At 40.8% G+C, this 18,923-nt stretch overlaps 3 protein-coding genes across 10 annotated transcripts in view; 2 read left to right on the top strand and 1 right to left on the bottom strand.

Annotated features, from left to right (window-relative positions):
- Positions 1-1,128: 1,128 nt before the first annotated feature.
- Positions 1,129-7,062, top strand: LOC110958470 (caspase recruitment domain-containing protein 19-like). The gene is made up of 6 exons (XM_022205030.2): positions 1,129-1,282; positions 2,782-2,927; positions 3,041-3,197; positions 4,608-4,682; positions 6,010-6,075; positions 6,227-7,062. The coding sequence occupies exons 1-6, from the start codon at positions 1,276-1,278 to the stop codon at positions 6,340-6,342; spliced, it is 567 nt and encodes a 188-aa protein (XP_022060722.1). The 5' UTR covers positions 1,129-1,275; the 3' UTR covers positions 6,343-7,062.
- Positions 7,063-7,064: 2 nt separating this feature from the next.
- On the bottom strand, positions 7,065-18,187 carry LOC110958471 (ninjurin-1-like). Of its 2 annotated transcripts, XM_022205031.2 has the most exons (5): positions 18,042-18,187; positions 17,018-17,169; positions 11,870-12,107; positions 9,190-9,346; positions 7,065-7,677 (listed from the first exon to the last, which is right to left on the bottom strand). In XM_022205031.2, exons 2-4 carry the CDS (start codon positions 17,162-17,164, stop codon positions 9,204-9,206), a joined length of 528 nt encoding a protein of 175 aa, XP_022060723.1. In that variant the 5' UTR covers positions 17,165-17,169; positions 18,042-18,187; the 3' UTR covers positions 7,065-7,677; positions 9,190-9,203. The 2 variants fall into 2 exon arrangements, with proteins under 2 accessions (XP_022060723.1, XP_051806177.1); XM_051950217.1 differs by lacking the exons at positions 17,018-17,169; positions 18,042-18,187 and adding an exon at positions 15,004-15,106.
- A 413-nt stretch (positions 18,188-18,600) lies between these two features.
- The window catches only part of LOC110958472 (serine/threonine-protein kinase WNK2), a 44,341-nt gene continuing 44,018 nt past the window's right edge, over positions 18,601-18,923 (top strand). For all 7 annotated transcript variants that reach the window (XM_051950208.1, XM_051950212.1, XM_051950211.1 and 4 more), the window contains exon 1: positions 18,601-18,723. The gene's annotated coding sequence lies outside the window, so the exon portion shown is untranslated. The remainder of the gene's footprint in view (positions 18,724-18,923) is intronic.

Below are 18,923 nucleotides of genomic sequence, written 5' to 3'. Positions count from 1 at the left end.
CATGGATAATTGATAAAAACAACACAAAACCGCATCCTGCTCAACGTAAAAAACGCAGAATTACATTTAAAACATTTTCCGGAAAAGTGTCCCTTATTACCCCGCTGTCCCTTATAGCCCCGTTTTACGGTACATGTCCATGAGCAGAAAAACATCAGGGGGTCCATGTTGTTCAAATGTTCAGTTAAGCTTAATACATCCCAAACCACTGTTTATGTGTTGTCGAAAAATGACCTAAGACAAAAAGTTCACACAGAGTAACATCTCAAAAGTGGGTGTGACAGCAGGTACAGTGACTCTTGATCTCAGTATCACACAAATACAAATCTAAACTGAATTAAATCTAATTTCTCTTAAACATCTAACAGCTGGGTTGCTGGAAGTAAACCAAGCACAGCATTAGAAATAATTACCACATCAGTAAAAGCTCCAGCAAGCTATTTATAGCTATTTTACCTCTCCTCCAAACAAGTATGTAATAATTTAGATAAAAATTAAATATATTTTTAAATGAATGAATAAGTAGACCTATTTGGTGGGCGTGGACAAAACAGCTTTAAAAGCCCTGATAGATTTTTTTTACAAGAAGGGCAAATAAATGTTTACACAAGTATTTCAATTATGTTGCTGTATTAGTTTTTTTTTTTTAAAGATTACAAAATTAACTTATTAACTTATCTTCTTTAATTTCCATTTTTTGACATCAAAATTTATTTAAAAATTTCCCCACAATTACAGGAGACGTCAATGAAAAAATAATACCAAAAAAAGAAGATGTAAATTTCATTTTAATTGTTTTGAGATTCAATTTGGTCATCGGGGCGTGGGGAAATACAAAAATGGCATTTTAAGGGGAACTCCAGACTTCTTTGGTATTTAAAAAAATAATTTCAAACATCCTTTTCTTCTTCTTTTTTTTTTTTAGATTTCGTGTCAGGACAAGTAAATTTACACAACAACGGCAAGTTTTAGTTTAGTTTTTTTTTTTTAATTATTTGATGGGTGGGACGTAAAATGTGGTCTGGAATGACCCATAAATAGTTTTTAAAGGTGTTAAAATAACGTGCTAAAAGACGCCTGTGTGGCTGGGTGTTTGCAGCAGACAGCAGAAGCTCTTCCTGTTAATCTTCCTGTCAGCTCCGTTCAGTTCCGTCCGGTTCCTCCATCATGTGGCTCCGCAGCGGCAGAGCGCGCTGATGCAACCCGGCAGCAGAGACACGCACTGCGGGGAGAGCAGAGAGCCACGCCGGGGGAGGCTGCGGGTCGGTTGTCAGTATGGCAGGTTTGTGAACGGAGGCTGAGATGATTTGTGTCGCCGTGGATCATTTCCAGTGACTTCTAGGAAAGTCTCCGGTCGCCCGCTGAGCTGTGTGGGTTCGACACTTGTTGCTGAGGATTCACAGCTGAAAGTTGAGTGGTTGCTATAGCAATGTGGTATGAAATAGAATATTTCTGGCTTCATGTGAGGAGATATCTGGGCGTTGTTCAACATCCTGTGAAAACGACCTATTTTCCGTCCAAACATGCAGCCTATAAATAAGTGAGGGGCTGTTTGGCCTGTTATTGTGAACTACCAGTTTGCTCAGAGCCACCATCAAGCAGAATTAAACACCTAATTCTGTTAGTAACATTCAAATCTTGTAATTTACTGGCTAATTATGTGAGTAGAATGAGATATGTTTCACTTGTTATTGCTGAAACAGATGAAGTTGCAAGATATCTCCACTGATTGTATGTTTTTATTTATGTTATGTTCTTTTTTTTGCCACACAGATGCACTCAAACAAAATAGGCATTGTACTATATTACCTATTAAGAAGAAGACTATATTACCTATTAAAATCCCTGTTGTACTGGCATGAACTGAAATCTGTACCTAGAAAGTAGAAAGACACAAACAAAGATGTAGTATTAGTAGTTAATGAGCCAAAAAAGGTCTTAAATCAGTCTTTTGGCACCATTTGTACAAGGTTAATTTGGCTGCATGGCTACTGGCGAGTTTAGTTTTTTTTTTAAATAATGTCTGTCACTTTGAAAGAGATATCCTAAGAATAACTGGATCATGCAAAGGCAGCCTAATTCATGATATTTCATGTTCTGTTAAGAGGGAGCACAGATTATTCGCTGCCTATATGTTGATCAGCTGCGATCATATTATATATCTTTTTTTTGTTGTGTCAATGCCATTTTAAACACAGGAAATGCACCAACTGACTGACCGATACCAACATATTTCCTTATATATGCCTTCGTTTTCATCGTAACGTCCCTACTATTCTCTGAGGTGAAAATGGAGGGACATCAGCAGTGATTTGGCAGGACGATGCGGCTGCACTGCAACAAAATACTGCCTCAGAGCCAGCACCATTAACACCTCACAGACTCTCTCTTGCCTCTCATTGTGTCATTTTGACTCTATAGTTAGCTCATTTTGAGTACTAGCATTACCTGCAGAAGCCATTCACATAAAGTGTCACCAAATGGACAAATTTGCAGCGACTGCTTTCACCTTTCTAAACGGGAATAAACCTCTTAGTAATTTATTTTCAGAGCAGGACTGAAGCCAAGACCAGCTTACTAATGAACTCCTTAAGGCTAGACATAAAATCTGCAGGGCCTTAGGTAGAGCTTTATGGCGTGCTCTAACTTTACAGGGTCATAACCTGTTTCTGACCTACGCCGTGGCACACAACAGCTTTGATATCAATGTAGGCATTAAAATTTGTTTGCAAGGATGAGTGCATTTAATTAAATATTGTGTATTTAATCTTCCTTAACCAGATACTGATGGTTACCAGGAGCAGCTGGAGAATGACGCCCAGTTCTTGTGCTCAGATCAGAGGATGGACACCGAGCTGGTTGATAGACTGGTGCTGCAGCTCAACAGGATTTACCCCCAGATTCTCAGTGACAAGGAGGCCCACAGGGTCACTACAGATAATACAGTCTTTAACACACATTTTTGCCCTCGAATCTGCTAGACAAAAGCACATTGCACAGATGTGTACAGTGATTCAGTGCAGCCTGTGTCTCCTTGCAGTTCAGGAACCTGAGCGTGCCCACGAAGGTGCGTTTAGCTGAGATGTTGAATTATCTGCACAGAAGAGGTGAGGAGGCATGTCATGAATTCTACAGAGCACTCCACATCCACGCCGAGGACGTCTACTTCAGGCTGCCCACCAGGATCAGACGAAGAGGTAAAACACAGAGAATAGGGCTTCTCAGGCCTTTTATTGGATGGAGATTACAAAGAAGGGGATGGCTCTCTCTTCTCAAAGATGTGGACCCCGCAAACTCAGATGGCGAATTTATCTTTAGTTAACCCTCTGAACTCCAAGCAGTTTCTAGCCATTTTTGCTACTGTCTCATTCCTCCCGAATGTGGGATTGTGTTTCACTGCAGTGTAATGTCCTGCACTTCTATGGAAACAGCACAGCCGTGACTAGAAGTAGAGAAAACTCTACTTCTAGTGCAGTATCACAAAGTTATGCTGTTATAAATCATTCAAAAGAATAAAACAAAGTTGTTGTTGTTTTTTTTACAAATAAAAAAACCCTGGAATTTATGTAAACAACATTTTCTGAAGTGTCCACAGTTGTTACCGACACTAGAAAAACAGTGGAGGCTCTACATAATGTAGACATTTTAATACTTAAATTTTTAATTAGTTTGCATAGCTGTTGACCATCTCCTCTGTGGAAACACAGCCTACAGTTCAGCCCAATTTAGCTGAACTGCCCCAATTTTTTCTCACTTACTGTTGATCTTAGCTGACTCACTAATGGCTTCACTTCTGCACTGAGCAGATCAGATTCTTTTTTACATTTTTTTTTACTGAATCTGCTTAGTCCAAACTTTCTTTTTTGTCATTTCAAAAATGACTCAAACTTAGATTCTGTCCATTTTCCAGATGGAACAGGACATCACAGATAAAATGGGAAACTGGAAGTTGAAAAACTGACAATAATTCCAGTTTCTGACTAGTAAATTAGGTAATGTAGTAAGTTTTAAAAAAAAAGATTTCTTTCTTTTCAACCCTGCTAGCAGGTTTTGGGGTTCAGAGGGTTAAAAAGTAAAATAGTATGGAAATTATTGAAAAAGTTTGTGGGCATCAGCAACTAGAAAATGCAAAATAAATGTGCGTGGTGAAAGCTGTGTTCAAACACGTCATCCTGTGGGTTTTCAAAGCTGTTGACTCATCATTTTCTTGTGCATGTTGCTAAAGTAATTACACTGATGCATTATCGGATGGTTTTAACCCTAAAAGCTCATCTCAGAGCATATGCTGGGTTGTCTTTAATAGTTCAGCTATACTTTTAAACAACATATTCCTCTTATATTAGGTTTAAAAATGCAAGATCTCCTCTTATCCCATCTGTTTGAAGTGAGGCAGTTGAACAAATCACGCTAGCAGCGTCTGTAGTGTCCTCTAATCGTGGCTCCCCTGCTGTGTAATTTCCCTGTCTGGCTTCGTGTCAGTTTATCCTGTTTAAGATGCAGAGAGAAGCCAGCGTGCTGCAGTTCAAGTAGTCGGTCTGACATCGGACAGGTTGTTATTTAAAGTGTGGGTGTTTCTCTTTAACCACATTTGCTTTCTGTTTCTGTAGAAATGGCTGATCTAAAACAGAATAATGATGTGGCGGTCAAGTCAAATCATGAGCGATTCGTCCTTAATGACAAAGGTAAATCAAATCAACATCTCCCTGCTGATTCCAACAGAGCAATAGATGGGTTTTATGTTTTTAATTTATAGCTTTAGGTTGAATAATACTGCAGACATTTTTTTCCTTAATTGTTTGCATAATAAAAAGGATCCCGGTTTCAGCCTGGGTATTCTCATCATGCTCCGCAATACGCTTTATGAACTTTTTATTATTTTGGCACGGCATGAAAAAATTATTTAAACTTCCTTGTAATCTGTAATCCATCACAGCAGGCAATCCTGCATCTTCAGTTATTGTCAAGCTTCTACTGTGATATGATGACATGAGCAGGAACTAATATACTTCCGCTCTGGTGTGTTCAGGAACACTTAAGTTTTTAAACTTTTATGATCATATCATGTGTTTGATTTGTTTCCCTGACAGGAGAGCTCATGTATGCTAAGTCCTGCTGATTTATTTTGTTGCTTTTATGCTCTTCTTTAAAAGCGAGACAAATACAGTCAAACAAAATGAACATTGTGATGGATTAGAGGCCTCATCTCTGCAAACTGTCATGAACTAAAACCTGAAAAACCAAACAAACATATACTTGTAAAAGTGGTGAGCTGTCTTGCAATACATAATAATTTATAGATATTACTCCAAAAATGTCTTACATCTAATTACAATCCAGCTGTAGAAGTTTAATTTGGCTGCATGGCTTCTCGTTTTGTTTTGTTTTTTCTTGTTCCTTTTTTCTAAATATGCTAGCCATACAGTTTGTGTGAGTGTGTGTCAGGGTGCCTCTGTACCCCCTCTCTGATCCTCAGATAAGCCCTTTAAGCCCAACTAAGCTTTGTTCTTCAGCAAACGTAGTTGTCTGCTGAACCTTTTAACCCCTCGCATCAGAATGTGGGCCCCACTGCTCTGTGCTGCTGCACCATTCATCATCCCATTACATCCAGGGCTCTGGCTTTGTGGGTCAGTTAAGCTAACGTGCAAAGCAGCTTCCTCTGCACTGCATTCCTCTGGACAGTCAGGGGCATCCAGAGGGTCAAAGGTGTGTCAGCAGGGAAATGGGTCATGAGTGATGTAGCGAAACATGGCCTCCTAATCACCACTCTCACGAAGAAATGATTATTTGTTGAGTTTGCGAACAACAAAACATCTACTGTATGTTTCCTGACTTGCTGTGTAACAGTTTATATTTCAGTTTATCTATAGTTTTTTTAGTCTATATCATTAATTAGATATACACTGATCTGCTGTGCACACGTGTATTCCCACCTGATGATGACATATTCATGTGTTTATAGGTTTCATTTATCAGTGATAATAACTTTACATCTTTTCTTTCCTTCTGCAGGACCAATGTTCTTCCTGAGTTGTTTCAGTTTTGTGGTTGGAATTGCAATTCTCTACTATTACGGAGGTGAGTCATACAGAATGACAGAAAATCGTCCTGTTATTTGTTCTTGATCAATTCAAAAATTATTGTGAATGTCAAGACTCTGTTAATTTGTTCAAAGCACTCTCTCTTTACATTTCCTGAAACTCTTTTTTGCCACATTTTCTGCACACAGAGGGTGAAACATTAAGATGTACCGGAGGGTTTCTTCACTGCTCTGCAGCGGCAAGATTTAGTAAAGACGCTAAAGATGTTTTCGTTTCCTATGCAGAGGTTGGAAAGCAGAAATAATAAGGTGCTGAAATGCTTAAGAACTAGGGCTCTTAAGAAGAACAAGCCATGAAATTTGCCTCTTTCCTGTGCCAAACCCATATCTTTTCTGGAATTGCACATATTAATGTACTAATTTAAGTACAGATACTAACTGAGAAGAGAAAGTGACTCATTCCGTCACAAATTCTAATAATTGATATCTCTTAAAATGAAAAAAGTGTGTTATGTTGTCCCCTTTTATCTGTGTGTGTGGGTCTCGATTAATTTCTTATGTGTGCACATGTATAGATTTCACATTTTTAACTAAAATGCAGCATATTAATAACTTAATGTGCCGGCACACTTGCAAAGCTGTTTTTAGTTACCTTTGATTGAGTAAGTTTTCAGTAGATGTCATTCAAGAAATGTTTAAGTCGTCAGCCAAAAGAAAAATGAAAGAGCTCAAGTGCAGTTTGTACACACCAGCACTGTTCTGAGAAGAGCTTTTATTCAGGCCACCCAAGTAAAAACACCTGCGTGGGTGAACTATCGGTGTGCACAGACTTTAGCACAGTACTTGAATTTAACGGTGCACAACACATTCTGCAACACAGTTTCTTAAATGCACAACGGATATTTTCAGCACCTTAACCCACGTGCAGTGCCTTGAAATACTGTGATAAATGGAATATTGAAAATCTGCTTACTAAAAAAAAACTGTTGCATTTTGCTCAAATAAAGCACAAAACATTAACATAGCATTGGGCTGTATATTATTTTTATTCTGTTATGACAAATAAGTGACAAAGGTGTTCTTAGAAATCTACATACAACTAAATATCGTCAAATACTGTATGGTGGTGTGGTCACAAAGGGGAAATGCACAGTCATGAGCAGTACAGTACTGGCACTGTTTAGTTTGCTGCCAGACCCAGTTGTCTCTGTACAGTCAACATGAAATGAGCTGATGTTCAAGCCTTTATCTCATTGTATGAGCAGCATTAATAAGTACACTAGAGGGCACTGCTTCCTCATTCAGCACACTGCAATAAGAATGAAGGATGATGGAATATGTTCTTGTGTGTTTTAACAATGACAGTCAGAAGCAGGAGACAGCCCTCATTAATTAATAATGAAAATCAAATTGATTGAATGAGTAGGAATGATCTTAATAAAATGCTACATTAAAGGCTGTTGGTTTGACTGCGCTGGTAAGACTTGTGTCCCTTATGGATGTATTTCCCTGTCTGATACTCATCTTACATAATGTAATGGAAAATGGCGACATCAGAGATGTTAGTGTGGAGGAGAGCTCTGGTGTCTCATCTCTGGGGATTTGCTGCACTGAGCAAAGCTTTTCTGCCTCTGTCTTCCCTGCAAAGAGAGCAACAGATGAGAGAGGGGAGTCGGAGAGGGAGAGGAGGGATGGGGAGGTGCTAAAGGGGTTGGAAATGTCACCAGAGTGATTGTTCAGTTCGTCTGCTGGCATCCACATTCCCACGAGAGGGCTATTAATAGTGTTGCTTGACATGAACTGAAACTCCTCGTTGATCACCAGCATCCTCTGATGTCCGACCCCCACAGAGTCAGTTTGTTTAACTTCACGAGTGGGATGGAGCCAGAACAGTAGGAGCCATAGATATACATTATGTATATATATATATATCAGTCTGCAGATCTGCCCTGAGTGGAGCTGTGTGTATCATCAGTCTGACTGCTTGCTGGTCTGGTTGTTTCCACGGTTACCAATGATAGTTGTGGAGGAGGAAAAGGATAAGATTGTGACGTTGATTTGTCATGAGAAAAGGTGCTTTGTCACAATCACACTGAAGAAATTCCAACTATGAATATGAACATTATTCAGGCTGTTAGCTGATGATTGTGTGGAGCAGCCTCCAGTTGCTTTTGTATTCTTGTGATAAGGCAGTGAACTGTGTGAAATGAGCATTTGCTCCGACTCTAATTGGGGTTTCAGTGACACTGCTGAAACACAGTCTAATTAAGGCTTCCATTTTAACAAGTAGTTCTGCTGGGGCCTGTGCCTTGTTGACTCTGACTCACCAGCTGCTGCTGGTCCACAGAACCACAGCAACAGTCCAGCTTTGCTCATAACTGAGGGACTCATGGCACAACCAAACATTGTTATAATTGAATGTTAGGCCTGACGCCTGTGGTTGGGGACAGATGTGATACTAAGGTTAAAGCAGTGGAGGTGGGCTGGAGCTTTGAGGCAGAAGAGGCACACCCGGCTCTGCACACGTGAGCTCAGCAGACCCATCAAACCTCCTGGTCCGACCTGCTCGGAAAAGAACATGTCATCCTGCTCAAACGTCATCAGTGCAATTAAAAATTAAAGCCTGCTCAGCTCCGTGTGTGAGACTGTGGTTGAGCGTTCGCGTCTGGCTCGTGCTCGGGGTCATTCACGGACAGAAAAGTAGACAGACAGCATGAGGTCACATGTGCTTGACTGCTGTTGTCTCCACTTTCCTGTTTGTCCACCAGGAACAAATGTTGTGTTGTTTACACACCAGACCCCTTTGTCAGTACGACTGTTTCTCTTTTGTTCGTTGTTTTTTCTGTGTGCCTGCAGCAGCGCAGGACAATGAATTTCTGGTAAATTACCAGCGGTTGGATTTTGTTTGACCTGTTTGCTGGTGGAAATTTCTCTGAGAGCCTGGAGAGGTCAGCGTGTTTGTAGGTCAGGTAGGGGATAGTGAAGGTCAGGGCAGAAGAGGAGAGGAACAAAAACATGCTGACTACATGGATGTCTTTAGGGGCAAACCGCATGGTTAAGCAGGAGAGAAAATACCTGTTTGAATAGAGAAAGGAGCAGTGAAAGAAGGGGACAAAAAAAATATTTGTGATTTACAAAAATGGAAAGAATACCTGCTTGTTCTTGGTCAGTCGCTGCGGTTTGGTCGGTGGACTCCAAAGGCTGTGATGAAGATGTTGACGACTACGATGATAAAAACCAGGCCTGTGGCTAAGTTTTCCATAAAGTTCAGCCTCCAGTGTTTTTGCTCATCATTCAGGTTCCACCGAACTGTAGACAACACCAGGAAACACCAAACGCAAACACACAATCAGCGAATGCTTAAATAAACATCCACAATCTACTTTATCTAGGGACTCCAGCCAAGTAGCTATGACATGCATATTTACTGTTAAACACAAATCTATACAATATTACTTCTAGGTTTAGAGTGATCCTGTGAGTAGCTCTTTTTTTACAATTTTAAAAAAATCTTTATTTAGTAAATTGTCTATATTTTTGCAATGGGATCTTCCTGTTATGTGCTTCTGTGCTAAAATCTGTGCTGAACACCATTTCATGCTGAAATATAATAAAAGACATGTATAAAAAAAATACAAATCCATTATTCTGATTTGCACTTCCTCACTTAAGGGGCAATTAAACATAGTGTGTTTGCAATAAGAAATACACTGTACACAAAAATAATAATAATATGACACCATTTAAACAATGGTCTGTGTTCATCTTCATGTATATCAAGCATACTGTCTCAGTCATCATTGTTGATCCAATAACAAGCATCTAATTCAAATCACAGGGGAAGAAACTGATCGAGGGAACCTGCTATTTCCTATGTAACATTGTGTCACATCATCTGTGCTTTGTTGACACTTGACCTAAAAGAAATGACACAAAAACAACTAATACACATTGTAACAATGTTGTCATCTTCATCGTCATCAGGGACTGGCGCATGAATAATGTTTAAATGAGAGCTTTTTCACAGAAGTGTATGTGTTTACCAGCTGTGACTCTACAAGGACGTGATGCATGTGTGTCTTTGTGGGTAATTACTAAAGGTTAAATGGTGTAAGGCCTCCACCTGACTCTGTGTGTGTGTGTGTGTCTCTGTGTGTGTGATCCGCCTGGGTGGAGGCAGGAGTGGGGTTGTGGGAGCAGTATGTAGGCCGCTCACATCACGCACCACCGCCTACATCAGACAGAACTGGATCCACAGGAGAGGGAGGGGAGGACGAGAGGGGCCAGCGGGGTTCAGAACAATCAAAGAAAACGAAGGAAGGGGAATGAAAAGAGTGACGAGAATGAGATGTGTTTGATATTCTGGCAGAGACGAGGGGGGCTGCAGGGTAGCGCTGGAGTTCGAAGATTAGGTGGACGGCTGTGGGTCAAAGGGGCGACGAATGCGAGATGACTCACATGCTGTCCGGCCTTCTATCTGACACGTGATCCTTTAAACTACACTGTGAAAATCTTGCAGTCATTCATGCTTTTTGTTTGAAAATAAACCAAGCATTCCTTTTTAGCACACCCCAAAATAGTCAATTCATAGTTGAGTATTTTTAGAGTGCTGCAGTCATTGATTCAGGAAAAAAAGGGAGTTATTTTCTATATTTGAAAAGTACCCGGCCCTGATAAGCCTCCCTTTATTTACTCATCTTGCTAGAGCTGAGGTGATTCAGTGTGACCCGGCTAAAGTTCACTAACCTGTTGTTCAACCCGTAAGAGAAAAGTAAACTGAAATTCAGCTTGCACTGGTCAATCTCTTTCTAACTCGTCTCTATTTACTTTTTATTTGCAATCATAGATGTGACTGTTAAAGGCAGCCATGCTCCAAAATCACTGGAGGAACAGATGGGAACCTTTACAGAAAATACTCGGATATCGTACGTAATTAAAAGTAGTGTGGTGTAAAAATTCTCTATTACAAGCCATAAATTTAGCACCAAAAATAAAAGCACACATTATGTAGAATGGCACATTTTAGAATACAGGATTTAGGCTTACAAATGTTGCTGCAACAGTGTTTTCACAATTTTAACATTGAAGCTGGTTAATCGACCTTAATTTTTTTAATGGTGAGTTTATGCACTTTGATTTAGGAATCAATAGATTTTTCTGTTAATCGATAATATCTCATTTGTTGATGCTATTTTGCATTATGAAACCAAACTTGCACAGAAACTGATGTTGTCAAATAAATTTAGTGGCGTAAAAAATACAATATTTGCCTCAGATTTGTAGTGGAGAAGGAGCATGAAGAAGCAGGAAATTGAACTAAATACCAAGTGCCTCAAGACGGAGCATTGCTTGAGTAAATGTACTTTATTGCTTTCTACCACAAATTTTTTTTATTTGCATTATTTTCTGTTTTTGGTCATTTGAGTTTATCCCAAGATGTGTACAGACATGATAGGCATGTGCACACATACTGACACCTTCACACACATGCACAGCAGTGAATTGAATTCACCTCCCTCGACTCCCACAAGTGCTGACAGCAGCGCTAAACCTATTGAACTCTGACCTGGTGTCAGGCCTGGTTACCATAGTTACAGCTGGAGCCGAGCTGGTTATAGGTTGTTTGTCAGGAGTCAGCGCACTTGACATTGGTGGTTTGAGGGGAGGAACGGTGGGGGAAGGTGGAATATAGTGGGGTTGGATGTGGCTGAAGGACATGTTGGAGGGGATGAAACACGAAGAGTAAGTGAGGTTATGAGATGTGAAGCTTTCCAGACAAGAAAGACAGCTCTGACATGCCAGAAGGGCTCTGACAGTGTGTTTTTTTCTTACCTATGAAGATAAGCAGGATCCCAACTGTGACCTGCAGACAGAGGGAAATGCTAATTAGGGTGATGGTGGGGGTGTAAAAGGAGAAGTTTGGCCCCTGATCCAGCACGGCTTTCAGCTGGGAGGCATTGGCCATCAACAGAGCCACATCCAGCATGCTCTCAGCTGCGCTCTTCTTATTGGCGTAGTGGTTCATATTGAGAGGAGCAGGGCTGCGGGGCCGAGCATCTGGATGGGTAGCCTGGGGAGAGAAGAGAGCCATTGGCACAGAGATAATGTTTATGACTGGGAGTTAATGCCCAAAAGAAGAATGTCGTGAAATAAACAGAAAGGCGTGCTCTGCGCTGCGTTTTGTTCTCCCAGCAGAGCAACGGGGCGACATGTTGATGAGACTAGCAGTAATTTTTGTGCTTCCTGTGCACTGATGGTGAGGATCTGGTTATCATTCTGACCTAATTAGCACAACAGGCAGCCATTACAGAAGAGTGACCTTTGAAAACAGAGCCATTAGGAGAGCAAAGAGACACCGCCAAAATGGTAAGAGAGCCATTAAAACACGGTGAACATGAACAAGTCAGCATTTGGAGTTTGTGCCGATGGTTTCAAATGATCACATTCAGTCTGCACATTTTCTTGTTCTTTGCTTGTGTCGGATGTCAGCGACCAGAGGATATTGTACTGTTTCTGTGAGCCTGCGCTGTGCTCTCAGCGCTCTATTCCAGTATTTGTTGACTTTTCAAATCAGAGCAGTGATGACTGACTGCCTTGTGTCTATAAACACAGTGTAGAGTGATACAGTGATCCTTCAGTCATATCCTGCTTATATTTCAGCCTCTTGAAGTATGATTACAGAGTTAGCTACAGAACTGGACTGTTAAAAACCATGTAAGTCTTTTTTGTGGCTGCAGATTACTTTCCTGAGTGTCAATGTTTTATATTATATTTTGAATATTTTGAACAGATAAGTTGTTTCACAGTTTTTGTTATATTACAGACTGCATACAGCAGGGACTTAGGAAATAATGAATATGCCATCTATGAGATCAGCTGGTGAAAACGAAAACATGTAAATAAACAGACTTAGTTTTACTTTGAATTTTGTAACCTATTGATTCCTGTGTGGGTGATGATTATGCAACAAAGATTTGATATTCCTGGTTTTAGTCTGTGTATCCCCTTTACCCCATTGGACTCTGTACCGTATGGGGGGGGGGGGTGTCTGGCCTGCAGGTTCTGGAAAAAGAGCTGTTGATAAATAAGAAATCGCTCTCATTTAAAATGATGAAAATACATCTTGGACAAAAGATTCTGAATGACCATCCACCAGGCCTGGATAGCACCTGAGAACCAGCACTGTTTTTAAGCATCAAGGCCAAAGCCTGAACAGTAACACTTTCTACGAATATCAAACAATCAGCAGTCTCTTCCTCAGCACCAAAACCTCCTCTTTTTCTCACAACACAACCCTGCAGCTGCAGAGAGCCTAGTATGTCAGAGATTAACCAAACCACAGAGCTGGTACACACGCTTCCTTCTCACTCCAAGGATACAGACAAAAAAAAGAGAAAAGGGAAGCTGCACCCTCTAATTTGCTACTGCGAAGGCTACAGCTGAATTAAAATGTCTTTAGGAGATTCGCAACAATCAGCTACCATAAGTTAAGATGATGTACAAGGGGAAGAAAGCTGTACAGAAGGTGTGGTTGGTGGTTTTGGAAAAGAGCTTGTACCCTAGTTTAAGTAATTATTTTTGCAGATTTTTTTTCTCAGTGCTGTGATAACTACTGGACAAGCTATGTTTAATTCTCTTGATAAGCCATTGCTTTATAGGAACTGGTTTACAAGCGTCACCAGCCAAGTTTTACTTCTGGCAGTGTCCCTATCAGTTGAGATTTTATGATTTGGCACAGCTTCATGCAGACAGTGTGGGAACATCCTGACAACATCCAGTAAACCTTCAAAAAACATCTCCACGGACTTTCCCCCAAATCTTTTTCACTGCATGCCATAATGCCTCGTGGTACGACTCACAACAAGGAATTAAAGTGCTCCTCAAAACATGTTTCTCTGCATTCCTCTGGAAAACAGTGTGGTGTGGTGTAGTGTGCTTGTGATCATGATTTGTTGCCAAACGCCACAAATGGCTTGCTGTCATGACGTGTCCGGGTCAGCCATTCTGCTCTCAAACCCTGACAACAAGCATTTCAAAGGCAGCCCTTTATCCACGAGTCAACAGACCACAGTGAGATAATTCCTGTTGTGAGATCACAGGTGGCACACATGGAGTCAATAAGTCTAGAAAATTAAATCCGCAGCAAATATTTTTTTAAAAACTCCCTGTTTTACTAATAGTCTAGTGTTGTGTGTATCATAGGAAAATTCTAACATTAATTCAGTCAAGTTTTTTGTCAGGATTATTCCTGCAGTCATATCATATGGCTAAAAATATAGAATAATAATTAATCACAGCAGGCGAGACATGTAGAGCAAAAGGATTGTGAATATAGGTCATGATATGTCATATTATGTGTGAGGAGGAAAAAAACATCTTACACAACCAAAGACCCATGTCACAGGATGCATCTGATCCAGGTTTACATTTGAATAACACTTCAAAGCACAAAAAAAGGGAGGCAAACCCCACATTAGCATATTTGTACAGACTTTTGTTTCTCAGAGAAACACACCACTTGTCAGTCACCCAGCCATTCCACATCTATTGTTATCTAAAACAAAGAAAGGTTCTCATTAAGTCAATCGCTCTGTATTGGTTCTGGGTTTCAGTGCTTATTTTGGTTATGAATTATTCACACAGCACTTCTCGTCTGAATTAGACTCAGGGGACATGCTGTAGGGAGAGAAAGTGAGATGGGAGGCAAGACAGTGAGAGATTTTGTTAAAAAGTTGTTTGAAACTGTATTAACTCCCTGTTATGTGTCACAGAGGAATAACAAATGGATTCATGTAGTACTATTTAACATATCCAGCTTCCTGCAGAATCGGATCAGGCGACTAATATTACAGTGTGTGGCTGAGGGAAAGGAAACAAGATATTCAGTAACTTATATATATGAGATTTTTTTTTTCGCACTGTGGAATAGAGAGGGTTAAAAAACAAATTAAAGATTGTTTCCTTACATTCACTACTCCTGCAGTCCTGAAAGAATAAAGCTGCTTCTGCCATAAACAGCTGTTCTTATTCCCTCTCTAGTTGCAGGTCAGTGTACTGCCACAACTCTGGGAAGGCTGCAGTTTCGAAAAACCTGAGAATGAACCCAAATCTTACACCTGTAAGCGAATTTTTCACTGGATGTTCAAAGGCCAACTCAAGTTTTGGCTGACTTCCAAGAAAAAGAAATGAACTCATTCAACTTTCACATCTAATCCTAAACTTTTCCCCTTTTTCCACGTCGTCACACTTTGTGATTACGGTAAGCTAAATACCTACATGTCAGTGCCTGGGAGAGTGTACCACGACTACTGCACTGTGCCGTTAAGCCCTATATCTGACATGTACAAAGCTCTTTGCAGCAGCGAGATGCTTAAGACATGGTGAGAGCCTGCCTTCATTACTTATTTAATTAATTGAACTTGCTGCAGCTCAGCAATATGATGAAAAAAACAAATCGACTCTGTAACTGCATGGCTCTGTGTTTCCTTTCATTTTTTCCCCCTCATACATAAGCACTTCTTCGCTTTCCATCCATCATGTCCTATCAGCAGCCTTCCTCTCTCATTCACCTCAAACTCTGGCCCTCCTCCAGATGAGGATCGACCCAGCTGTAAATCTAATTTCCATGATTCTCTGTAGAGCTTTTAGTTTTACAGCCTTACACAGTGCAAAGCAAACATGGCTGCTTGTGAGTGTGGTCTGTGGCACTTAGAGAAGGAAAGATCTTCTCATTCCAGAGACAGTCGCGTTAAAGAAGCAACTGATTGTCAGAATAACAGATAAAAAGGACAGTAATGTGGTTGTGACGTACTCAGAAGGCTTAGATTTTACTGTAGCACAGACACAGATATCAAAAGCTTGTGGACAGTCCATATAAAATCGGCACTCCACAAAACAATGATGGATTGATTCCATTCTTATTGATCTGTACTGGTGGGGGACTCATTGTAAATGAGATCAATTGCTCATTTTATCGAGTGTGATGGTATTACATTTTGCATCCGCTGGCTGAGCTCTGACAGTCACGAGGAAGTATCCCCAGCCGCCAAGGCCTCTCTTCCTCCTCCCTTGTTCCTCAATCGCACAAACACATCTATCTGAAATTAAATGGCGGCTATTAAGACAGTGCTGTGGAGATGACAGAGTGAAGTCCATTTCCTTGCCCTGTAAAAAGGGATGCCGTGGCTGCATATAGCTCTGAGTTACAGTATGTTGTAATTACTTGTCAAATGGCAATTTGAATTGCCTCATAAACCATAATAAACACTCTGTGAGCTTTACAGTTGTCTCACAACAGTCTAGTAGTGACATGAAGTAGGATGACATTCTGTGAAAGTAAAACTTTGTGTGTGCATCTGTTTTATGTGTGCATTTAAGCCAGTGAAGTGGAAACAAAGGAGTTCATTCATTATTTATAAGGTCACTCAGGTGCCAACAATACTTCACTCCTCAGCTGGACCCGACTGTCATCTGACCCAGCATGCCTGCAGCAGACATGGAGATCTCGGTTAAAGTGTTTTCGTGTATTGACTTGTCCGTGCTTGGACACGTGATCTGTCCCACTCTGCATCCCTTTTATACTACAAGATCACACAGTTTCCCCTTTCCATGTAGATCATGTGAAATATGAGAAAGGGTATAAAAGTTGCATGAAATGAAAACAGAGGTAGCTATTTTATCAATTTAAAATTTTACAACGCCTAAAAACTCAGCTTAACAACATTAATTGCAATTGTACTGCATTGAATTTAGTCATTTACTCATTCTTCACTCCTCTGTGTAACTGTTTGCTAGAAAGAAAGAATAGGAAACTCTTGTTAGGCTGAGCAGAATTGCATCCAGAGTATACTCCTGAGCTGTGCATTTTACAAGACCAATCTGGCTGTACTGCTTCAAAAACTGGCAACGTTTGCAGCCCAGTGTGATACACTGCGGAAATGTATCTATTTCCTTATTGAAAAATGGTTTCAAATATCTTACCTCGGTCCCACTTCCCCTGTTGCTGCTGCTGCTGTTCATCATTTTCCCATGTGAAGGCTGCCTCGCCTCAGCTGCAGGCTGCAGCTCTGAGAAACTGAGCTGCAAGAGTGCTGTGGTGTGGGATGAAAGGATGGGACCTGCAGGCATGTAGCCTAAAGACAGAGGAACAGATGCACGTGTAGTAATTGCATTCACGCTATTGTTCTGCTGCACATTTGTCATGATATTTTGCATCTTTTGTTCATATTTTTTTCAGAGTTAGGAAGAACTCTCTGAAGAATATTTGATTTCTATTGTGGGAGTAATGTCACAAGTGTGTTCAGCTGTTATATCTGCCAAAGGTGGCTACTTTGATGAGTCAAATGTAGAATACATTTGGGTTTCTGAATTGATTTTTTTTTAAAATTTCATTTGTTTATTTGTTCTCTGCTTTCATTTCAGAGTACAATGAGACATTAACATGCATAATTTCCAATAAAAAATGGAAAAACTGAGGTGTGTTTGTGAGGGCGTGTCCATAAAATTTCCATAATTCTTGCATACTTCATGACATTTTAGTAGAATTTGGCTCCAAACAAAAACCATAGATGAGTTACAATTTCCTAAATAGAAATCAGTCCTGCTTGATTATCTTAATGTAATGTCAAAAAACTGTAGTGAAATCCACTGTTATATTTTAGACTTTTAAAGGTGGGTTCAAATAAATTCTAAGTGCCACAGCTCCTGAAAGATGAATCCAGTTTCAATTAACTTTGACCCTTTTTCTGCATCTTTTACTCCATTTACAATCCGATGGCTTTCAGCAGTCATCACATGCATTTTCCTCTGTATGCACTCTCTAATTCTATTATAATGTCACCACATTAGTCGTAATTACATTTTTTGAGGGGATTCTCCTCCACGGCAGGCTGAGGTAGGAACCACGTGACTAAGATGAGTCCGTAAAGGGCGTGAGAGAAAATTTTCACAGATGACAAACAGGCTTTTTGCGTGGAAAAAAACGTTCAGTGGTCATTTAACTTACACTGACTGATGAGTCTTTGTCTTTTGCTGTGTTAGGCATGTGTCGGTGTGCGTTGGACGGTGTAGCAGCGGGATGAGCAGGCTCTCCGCGGTGCCCCACAGCGCCGTGTGATTGGACGGTCCCTCCGGTCGTTACCAGGGGCGTGGAGCCAAGCGAACTGAATGGGAAACACATTTGTGTGCCTCGCCGGTGCACTGAGCTAATGGGGAAGACACGATGAAAAGCGAAAACAGCTGTCCGTGCAAGTTAATCGCCGAGGTCACTACGGGGAAACAGAAAACCCCCGTGTCTTGAAGCGACCCGTTCATCTCGGCGCTCCGCATACAGCGGCCGCGCAGAGAGTCACATCGGGAGCTGCAGCCGAAGCGAAGGGATGCGAGGACTTGAAAAGGAGATAAATACAACACGTTAGTCTTTAATTCTCCTTAATATGAGGTCTGCGTTGAGCTAGCAGAGCCTGAATTCCACCTGGGTGTTGTTTGCGGTCGTCGGGGAGGCTGCTGTGCGTGAAAATGGGGATAATATGCAGATAGGGCGTTTTAAAGTCCACCTTTTGTCGTGGACAGTTGGCGCACGTTAGCGAGGTTTTCTCTCCTACCGGACCTGGCAGGTTGGACTCGCTAGCGTGAGTTTAGCCGAGCTTGTTTGGTCGTGCTTTCTTCGCTTTTTGAGGGAAAAAAAGGTAAGTCGTGTCCCATTGCTGTTTAATTAACTGTAAAGGGAGTGTTTGAAGACCAGTCCGTATCATGTGAACGCTGAGGGCAGGTTTAAGCGCTAGCAAACGTTTTGCTAGTTGTGAATTGTCAAACTTAACTTGTGTCGTCGCAGCTAGCTTGCTAGTTTTGCGTCCACCTGCATGACGATGGTTTCTAGAAACAATGT

This window comes from Acanthochromis polyacanthus, chromosome 6 (genome assembly GCF_021347895.1).
Source record: "Acanthochromis polyacanthus isolate Apoly-LR-REF ecotype Palm Island chromosome 6, KAUST_Apoly_ChrSc, whole genome shotgun sequence".
Classification (NCBI taxonomy): domain Eukaryota; kingdom Metazoa; phylum Chordata; class Actinopteri; family Pomacentridae; genus Acanthochromis; species Acanthochromis polyacanthus.
Note: the sequence above shows the minus strand (reverse complement) of the source record. Positions and strands in the feature narration are given on the sequence as shown.

Coding starts and splice junctions, on each gene's coding strand:
- LOC110958470 (XM_022205030.2), top strand. Junction 3,198..4,607: donor CACCAGGATCAGACGAAGAG/GTAAAACACAGA, acceptor CTGTTTCTGTAG/AAATGGCTGATCTAAAACAG. Junction 6,076..6,226: donor AATTCTCTACTATTACGGAG/GTGAGTCATACA, acceptor TTCTGCACACAG/AGGGTGAAACATTAAGATGT.
- LOC110958471 (XM_022205031.2), bottom strand. CDS start 17,164: ATGCCTGCAGGTCCCATCCTTTCATCCCACACCACAGCACTCTTGCAG. Junction 12,108..17,017: donor ACAGGGGAAGTGGGACCGAG/GTAAGATATTTG, acceptor TTCTCTCCCCAG/GCTACCCATCCAGATGCTCG. Junction 9,347..11,869: donor GATCCTGCTTATCTTCATAG/GTAAGAAAAAAA, acceptor TGTTGTCTACAG/TTCGGTGGAACCTGAATGAT.